The 9,652-nt window shown below is 39.5% G+C and overlaps 1 protein-coding gene across 1 annotated transcript; it reads left to right on the top strand.

Annotated features, from left to right (window-relative positions):
- The first annotated feature begins 421 nt into the window (after positions 1–421).
- Positions 422–9,328, top strand: LOC104077317 (cytochrome P450 2K1-like). Its single transcript, XM_009578504.1, has 9 exons — positions 422–607; positions 2,424–2,586; positions 3,718–3,867; positions 4,160–4,320; positions 5,191–5,364; positions 5,979–6,120; positions 6,835–7,019; positions 7,213–7,354; positions 9,141–9,328. Exons 1-9 carry the CDS (start codon positions 422–424, stop codon positions 9,326–9,328), a joined length of 1,491 nt encoding a protein of 496 aa, XP_009576799.1.
- Positions 9,329–9,652: the final 324 nt, after the last annotated feature.

Here is a 9,652-nt window from a genome sequence, read left to right as displayed (position 1 = left end):
TTGGCTGCCTGCCGGGTTAAACCACAAGTTCTCAGGGTATCAAGTCTGTGCCTGTACTAACGACGAAAATATAATTAATCAGTAACCTGAAAAGCATGCAGAATTTATGACTTTTATACCAAACACCAGGTTGATGACCTGGTTCTTGAACTTTCATGCTCGGACAGTGGGCTACCCGCTCACCCTGTCACACACGCTTGGCTAACAAACATTTACCTGCCTCTGTACCATACTGAGGATTCATTAGCAAGCACGGTGGAAGAGAACAAAACCTGTCACCAATCGTAAGAAAAACATACCCTTCACTGGGAAAGAGGTTTATGGGCTAGTACCAGTATCTCTCACAGGAAATTTTTGCAGGAGGACAGAGATCCAGATCCACATTTTCTCTTTTCTGTAGCAAATACTTGGCTGAACAGAGATGGACTGGAGCAGCGGCACCTCCATTGGTTTAGTGTTCATCCTGACTTTTCTAGCCATTTTGAAAATGGGAGGTTTCTGGAATAACCACCGGAGAAAGAATTTTCCCCCAGGACCAAGAGCATTACCTATCATTGGAAATCTGCATTTGTTTGATTTGAAGAGACCCTACAGGACTTATCTACAGGTAGTCATTATCTTTTCTATTGGTCCCATAATTGCACATATCACCAAGCCCCATAGTCCAATATGTCAGGGAGTTTCTCCTATTACACCCAATGTGTTGCATCCACAGATGACCCTTAGCAAGACACAGGAGACTGTTATTTGGACAGAAAACTTGGAATGTAGCGAGATTTGTTCTTTACTGTAATACTTTCTCTGTGCAACTTCATGCATCTAGGTTTCAGCCTTAAACAACTCCCAAATTAATAACAAGTGCTCACCTTATTTTTGTGGTAATTTTGATAAAAAGGTAACTGAATAAGGAGGGATTTTGATATGTGGTCTAACTCCCTCCACCTTCCACTGATCGATGTGTCTGGGGTTGTGACTGCAGCTTCCTGCCTTCACTGATTTAGCAACCCTTCTCATCTCTCTTTCCTCCTTTCTTCCCTGAAAGCTGAAGATAACTATATACTCTTAATATTCAGGGCCAACAAGCTGTCAGAATATACAGCAAAGATCTAAGCAAATCAAAGTAATAAATCTTTCGGTTTTCTTCTAGTGTTTTCTCTACCTAGTTTATTGTAGGACTTTCCTGATTTTGAGTCAGAAGACTTCTATGTGTCTGCTCCTTTCTTAGAGTTTTTTCTACTTAAACATTGAAATTACATCCTTCTTGTTGATGATTTTAAAAGGGATATTTCCATACATACATATCTGTATGTAAGTTACATCCACAAATCAAAAGACTGCTCAGATGCAGTATCTGGAAAATCACTGTAGCTGTCCAATGCAGCCTAACTGTGTTGGCAAAGGCAAGCTCCATCTCTTTTCAGGCCAACAGAACGAACATGTGTCTGTTGTAGTTCAGTGAATCCATTCTAATGGAGGAGGTTGGTTCTCTGACTTGAGCTTAGCTCAAAGTTTAATATTCACATATGTTGGTGTGTAAATGCAACTGGAGACCATATGCTGATCCTGAGCACCACCATTGCAAGCATTGGAAAGTCCTTACTGGAGAACTGGAGAACCCTTTGAAAAGACCATATTCTGCCACAGCTACAGCAATCTGGGATAACAGTATTACCATCAAAGAAGCCACTCTTAATTCAGACATGTGACACTGCTGCTATGTTATTTCATATAGTTGGCTGGACTTGCTTGCCAGTTGCTGAACATTTTGCATATTGATGCTAAATAGTTGCCTTCTGTTTCTCTGTGTAAACACACTAAAAAATAAGTGTAGTCAGGAAACCCCTTCCTACTGTCAGGAGAATCAGGAACATTGAGTTATATGAAAATAAATCTGCCTGTAGAAGCTAAAAAGGTACGAGCTTAGGCCAAACATTGTCTCTGAGACATTCATGGTGGATGTAGTCATATATAAAAAGTGAGTCATATATAAAAAGTGAGAATTTACCTAATGCTAGATCCTGGCCCAGAAACACACTGGGGTTTTTATACAATAATGGTAGCAAAGGTTTGAATAGGTTTAGCCTGTAAACAAAAGAAATGCAATAACATAGAGATCAGTGTGAAAACATGAGTCGAAAATTGAATTTATAGGGGTTCCTGAGGGAAGACAGAACTGTCAGCACAGTCTGACTTGGGGTTTCAGCTGGTAACACTTCTGCTCGGTTTAGCACAAAGGGACTCCACTCCATTTAGTCATTAGCCATCATAATGTCTGGCACGTTCACAATTTTCCCTGTACTTAGGAAAACATTTAACATTTTAGTAACTTAGAGGCAGGCCAGGAAAATAAGCAGTACTGAAAGGGTGGTGAATTTCTTTGTAAGCTGTAAAAGCTGTAAATCACTGTTATCTTCTTCTGACAGCTGTCAAAAGTATATGGTCCAGTCTTCAGCGTTCAGATGGGGCAAAGGAAAATAGTAGTGATTTCTGGGTATGAGACAGTGAAGGAAGCTCTCGTAAACCAGGCAGATGCATTTGCAGAGAGACCTAAAATCCCAGTCTTTGAAGATTTGACTAGAGGAAACGGTAAGTTGGTTTTATTTTTCCTTATCAGCTTGACTTACTCAAAAAGTGTTTTCCCACAGGCGAAGCAGAAGCTGGCACATCACTTTGGATCAGAGACCATATAAGGCACTGGAAATAGGGAGCAATTTCACTGACTTCAGTGCATTTATCCAAATTTGAAACTACTGATAGTGACAACAAAACAACTGTAACTGTGACAATAACCACAGCAACAGATAATGGATAGTGTCACACTTTCAGGATCTAGAACAGGGGCATGCATGCCAGGGAAGGCATTTCTAGCTCTCATGTTACGGTTCTGGACTTCTGTTGTTTTGGGCTTGTCATAGAAGCCTCCTTTCCCGAAATGAGTATTATACCGCTGCTTCTCATTTCAAGTGGTAAATAGTGCTTTTAAAATCTGAATGTGACAATAGAATGGTACACATACAGAATTGGGGATTTATTTTAGTAAGGGAAATACTGTATACTGAGCTGGGTTTCCAAATAAGAATTTCACACCCAAACTTCATTCTAATTTTGCATGAGAGTTTCATATTTACATCTCCAAAGACCCTTGGACAAATTCAGGAATAATTCTGTGAACATTTTAGCAGTTGCATCTTTTGATCACATTATTGCATGTAAGCTTTCTTTACACCTTATGTTTTTCCTTGATAAAAATATAACTAAATTAATAAGTTACGTGGTGTAACAATTTCAGTGAAAAGACTGATTGAGGAGGTTTTAAGATGCTGCCTAAATTTTAAAGACATTTGTGCCTAGTCAGGTTTCTCCTGCAGTCACCAGAGACATGAGATCTCAGTTCCATTCCACTTCCAAAGTATGATAATCAGCAGTTTGAACTTGAATTCCCAATGCCCTCTTTCTTTCAGCAGCAAGTGTCTCTCAGAGATATATATTCTTCTTAAGATTTGATTAAATACCTCTTAAATAGTTTATCCTCCTTTTTTTTTGTGCAATAAGCCTACTGTTGAGGCCTGAAAATACTTATGGGAAAGTTGTTTTTTTCCTCAGCCAGATGTAATTTAACTTGTTTTAAAAGTGACTGCTACTAAATCTCTACATTATTTGCCTACAAATTAGTTATTTAAAATCTTCTGCCATCTTGAAATGTTCTCTTTGTGCCAGGGATTGTTTTTGCTCATGGTGACAACTGGAAGGTGATGCGAAGATTTACTCTCACAACCTTACGAGACTTTGGAATGGGAAAAAAGGCCATTGAGGACCGCATTGTGGAGGAGTACGGGTATCTGGCAGACACCATTGGGTCACAAGAAGGTGGGTAGATGATTCATTCTTCAAACCTCTAAGGTTTTGTTCAGGCACCCAGAGGCTTGCCAGTAACCTTCTCAAGCTCAGACCTTTTTAAGAAATGTACTTCAGGCTGAAACAATTTGATGAATTTGGCTCCTCTGGCATTTTTGTGTCTTGGCATGGTATTATAACATTGAATAATAAACAATAATAGCAATCAATAATAACAAATAAATAGCAATAATTAACAATACATTTACATTTACAAATCACATCTCTTGCCACAATGTAATATATTCTTTTGTTCATTGTACAGGAAAGCCCTTTGATGCTAGTAAAATAATTAATGGAGCAGTTGCTAACATAATTGTGTCAATATTACTTGGAAAACGATTTGACTACAAGGACTCCAGATTTGTGAGACTTCTACACTTGACCAATGAAAGCATGAGGCTTGCTGGGAAACCTTTGGTTATGGTAATGATAAACATTTTTATGTTGCTGTTCTACTGGATGCCATAGGAACATAGTAATACAGGTAGCCAATTGTTTCTATGAAACACAAAAATCTGAGACTCTGAGAGATAATAGGTTTACAAGCACTTTCTGGGGCAAAACAAAGCTTGAGAAACGGTCTGGGAATCTTGAAGCCAACAATCAAACTCCCACTCTCTCAAAAATATACTTAAGCTATAGTTTGAAGAGTGCTAAATCTGGACTGAAAAAATCAGACCTCATAGTGCATGAACAGCAAGCTCAGCGTTCCCCCAAAATATGGTTCACATGTGTAAAGTGACCAGGCGAAACAGTACACTCTCAGAACATGGGGCAGAGGGAAGCTATAGAGTATGTGGCCTACCTGTACAAGGAGCCCTGATACAAAATCTGTTTTCCCATGCTTCTAGTACACCGAAATGTCTCAATGAGTAATAAACACTCTCTGACACTCACATGCAATTCTGTTGCACACCAGATTCACTTTTGATCCTTTAGGCTTTGAAACAGGAAAAAGAATTTAGCGGAAGAGCTGGCTAAAACAATAAAAAAAGTTGCTGGCCGACATTTCCATCTCCCTGGTAGCAAGTTGCAGGTGTTTGAATCTGACATCTACACTACTCCTGCAAAATAGTAATTTGGGGCTGAGAGTTTTCAATGTATTTGGTGGTCCTTGATGGATTTTCTACCATTAATTCATCCAGTCACTTTTTCACCTTCTACAGAACAAAATATTAATGTTAAGTCCTTGTCTTTGTATCTGCAAAACGGGGACAATATGATTAATTTGTTTCTGTAGTGTTTTCAGACCTCTGGCCGGTAAATTATCTCTAACATCTTTCACTCTTGTAGGTGTACAACATCTTCCCACACCTTGGATTCCTCCTAAGGGCTAACAAGACTCTTCTCCAAAACAGAGATGAATTCCACGCTTATGTACAAGTTACTTTTGTAGAACATCTCAAAACCCTGGACAGAAATGATCAAAGAAGTTTCATTGATGCTTTCCTGGTTAAAAAGCAGGAGGTAACAGAATCTTTTCTCATTTATTCAATTTTTATGGTTATATGAAGACATTTACAATTTCCTGTCAGTCCTTATAATTATACCTACATTTCTTTAAGGAATCTATCTTTGACAAAACACATATAATGAACCAGTAGAGTTGAACAGATATTTCACTCTGTTGCAGTTCCAACCCCCTTTAATCAGCAAACATTTACTCTTATTTATGCTTTTCTTCAGAGTGTATCAATATATTTTCAGAGGCTGCATCTTTTTATCTGCTCTCTCTGTTGTCCTAGCCCTTCTGGCTCTTTCAAAAACATAAAGCGTTACAGAACAAAAGCGCTACCTGGGCTTTACTGGATCCTTATTTGGGGTCTCTGATATATCTGGGTTACCTTCTTCATAGAGAAACCAGCTCTTTTTACAGCTGGCCCCAGTAAACGCAGAGATCATGCAAATCATAAAACCTATGTCAACACTCTTCTCCAGGCACAAGCCAAAAGCTCGTCTTTGTCTTTCACACTTTTTTAAACTACAAGGTTTATTTCTTAGTAAATGTTTAGCTACAGAAATTGCATTTTCACACAGAAAGCTTTACGTTTTCATCTTTTTATCTCAACCACTTCTTTCAGGAGAAATCCACTACCAATGGGTATTTCCATAATGGCAACTTGCTAAGCTTGGTGAGCAATTTGTTTACTGCTGGTGTTGAGACAATTACCACCACACTAAACTGGGGCTTTCTGCTGATGCTAAAGTACCCAGAAATTCAGAGTAAGTGGTTTTATGACACATGCTGTTACACTCAGTGCATTAGGAACTGAACTGGAACCTGGAGGGTCAACGTATCTGTTAATACACTAAATTACAAAAAGCCAAGATTTCCAGCTAATTATTGTCTAGGTATTGCTGTGCCCTGTGGTTCAGACCCAGTGAGGGGCACACTAGTCAGCCTACCAGTGGATTTTAAACAGAGTTCATATGGGCCAGGTCCTTTGCTCAGTAAAATTTCATTAATTAAAAAGAAGAGAGCTGTCCTGCGTTGGCCAATGAAATTGTTTCAGGTTTCCCTCAGAAACAGGCTGTTGATAAACCAAAGGCCTGTGCAGATGTTAAATGGACTGTACCAAGGCTTTAAATACCTGAGAAGATTCAGGGAATTGCTCTTTGTCTGACATCTCCATTCCAGTTGATGGTACAGGGTTGTTAGGAATCAAGTGGGGCTTTTGAGACACTTCTTGGTCAGAGCAAGAAACTGTAGGCAGAATAGAGGGCAGAAAAATACAAGTCTTTAGATTTCTTATTGGTAAAGAAATAATCAAACACTGTAGTTCTGTCCAGCTCCCATTATTTCTGAAAGTAAAAAAAGATTTTGGGAGAATTTACGGTTTTCACTCAAGGTCTTTTATACTTTACATCAGTAAAGCACAGTATGTCTCAGGGATGAATGAGTCCTTGTCTCTTTCTTATAGTTGATTCTTTCCTCAGGAAAGGTCCAAGAAGAGATAGAGCAAGTGATAGGGTCAAACCCCCCACGGATCGAGCATCGAACTCAGATGCCATATACGGATGCTGTCATCCATGAAATTCAGAGGTTCGCTAATATCCTGCCATTGGATTTGCCTCATGAGACTGCTGCAGATGTCACTCTCAAAGGCTATTTCATTCCCAAGGTGAGATGCCTACAGGATTGTTTCTTTTAGCATTTCTTCTTTCTCAAACCTGGTTAATGCAATAAACATGAACTCACTGATGAAGTCACATAACAGCAGTCAGAACAATCTCTTCCTCCAGGCTGACAATCTTGAAGTCTTATTGCCATCACAATATTTGTCCATGGATTAATTCCACTGTCTTTTTTTGCAGGGAACTTACATCATCCCCTTACTGACCTCTGTCCTGCGAGACAAATCGCAGTGGGAGAAACCAGACATGTTCTATCCTGAGCACTTTCTTGACGCCAACGGAAAATTTGTGAAGAAAGATGCTTTCATGCCTTTTTCAGCAGGTGCCTTCTCTTTTCCATTTACTGCTGTTGCAAGTACAGATCTTAGACAAGAACTACTTGTACCACTGTTTTTTTTGTTACTGAAGCCTGGCCTCCACACTGTCTTTTTCATGAGGCCATTTCACAACCTGTATTTCACAGATTTCTCAGGACACACATCTGATAAGAGAGAACACTCACGAACATCTGCTAATTCCTCCAGTCTCTGGATGTTATTGGCTTCTCAGTTAGTATTCAACGATTATAAATGAGAATTGTAGTGCATTCTTAAATATGAGGGAGGTTTTCAGCAAATTCCATGAGGAGTTAGATAACACATTTCTGCGTTATAATCTGTAGCCCACAACGGCTTTATGGCCTGGGTTTCTTTGTCTCTGACTCTTACCATACCCAGCTGCATTGTCTATGACCACACACAAAGCAGATGGGAAAGGTGGCTTCTGTGTCTTTCCTGAGGAACCATGTTTCATTTTTGCACGTCCCTTTTAAAAAGTCACGAATAATGTCGGCTGGGATCAAGACTTCATATACTGTGCCAACAAAGAGGAGTTGCCTTATATAAAAACCCAAATTCTGTGTAAAATCAGAGGACAGAAAGGGGTTGCCTTTTGAGGCTTCCACAGAGCATGACGTTCACCTAAGCTTACACACCTGTACCATTTGCCAAAGCATGGGAGATTCCAACCCCCCATGATGACTGCTCCTTCTCTGGCATTTCCCCTGCTTTGCAGGCTCTGTCATTGCTCAATTAAGTTTCTATATGTCAGTCTCTGGCTAACTTGTCTGTCATATCCATAATATTCTGCATTTTTTATAAACCCTATTTGTGCATTTTTAATTCTGCATGATATTTGAATAAGGTTTTTTCTTGTCATACTCACCATCCAACATACAGTAAATAATTTTTTTTCATAGAGGACTTATGATACTTCCAATTCACAGGCCTTCTTTTTCAGATTTAAGTCTAGCTGTGCTAGTTGAAAGCACATCCAGGGAGTGTCAGGTCTGGGCACTCCCTGGAGGGCTTATTTCATAACACAGCCATGCAATGGCTCTTCATTTTCTACTTTCTGTCATACAAGGGACTTAAAATCAAACCTTAGTTCAGGTTTTTGTTAGTTCTGGCCTTGAATCTTCATGCTCTGATTAAGGCAGTTTACAAGCTGCTGAATTTGACCAGGACTGAAAAAAATTTATATTCACAGCACTTTTGAAGAAAGGCTTATATTAGGGGCTCCATAGAGTATCTCCACCACCTTCCTCCTCAGTCCCACTCTAGCCAGCATTTGTGAGTCTCCAAGGTCTTTTCTGATAAATTTTAATATAAAAATTTGCCTGTGACTAGACTAATAGAGCCAAAGTCTAGACTAAACCAACCAAAGTTGGTCTGGGATCCCAAAATTGAAGCAAGTAGAGGAAAAATCTGAAAAAGAAGAAAAATACAAATTTTATTGAAAACTGGAATTAAGGAATTCAGATTGCATTTCCATACATTTCTTCCTAAATGCAAGCATTTAGACAAAGGAAAAGAAAAAAAATCACCAGGTGGCTTTGTTATCATACCTCTGAAGACCAAGTATCCTCTCTCTCAGATGATTCTTGTACTCAACAGACTTTTAAGAGCTACTGTGTTCTTTATTCATAGCTAGGATATGACATTTCAAGTGTTCTGGATCTCCACTGAGCTTCCTCAGAATAAGAGCTCTTCAGAGGTTTTTATTTCTTCCAGCTATTGAAGAAGCAGCTCCCACTGACTTTCTTATGGCCATTCTGCATTTTGTTCCAGGGCGGAGGATCTGCGCCGGTGAGACTCTTGCCAAAATGGAGCTCTTCCTCTTCTTCACCAGCCTCCTGCAGAGGTTCACCTTCCGCCTTCCCCCTGGAGTTTCTATCTCAGACGTGGACCTCAGCCCTGCTATTTCATTTAACGTCATCCCCAAACCCTATAAAATGTGTGCTGTAACACGTTCCTAGAGCTCTAATCAGCATCAATTTGTTTCAAAAATATTTAAATTACATTTTCATGATATCTGCCTTCTTAATTCTTTGGCCAAAATAATTCACAACATTACATTTTAATGAAGGTTTACAGTACTTCTAAAACAAAGTGGTGTTCTTTTGTTTTTTATTTACTGGGGGAGGGCAGAAGTGGACCAGAAGTGTGGACTAATTGATGACTCATTGTCGTGGTTTAACCCCAGCCAGCAACTCAGCCCCACCCAGCCGCTCACTCACTCCCCCATGGTGGGCTAGGTGAGAGAAGCGGAAGAGAAGAAGTGAGAAAACTCATGGGTTTAG

This window comes from Fulmarus glacialis, unplaced genomic scaffold (assembly GCF_000690835.1).
Source record: "Fulmarus glacialis isolate BGI_N327 unplaced genomic scaffold, ASM69083v1 scaffold34305, whole genome shotgun sequence".
NCBI lineage: Eukaryota > Metazoa > Chordata > Aves > Procellariiformes > Procellariidae > Fulmarus > Fulmarus glacialis.
The sequence above is the reverse complement of the archived record's forward strand: the minus strand, read 5'-3'. Positions and strand labels throughout refer to the sequence as shown.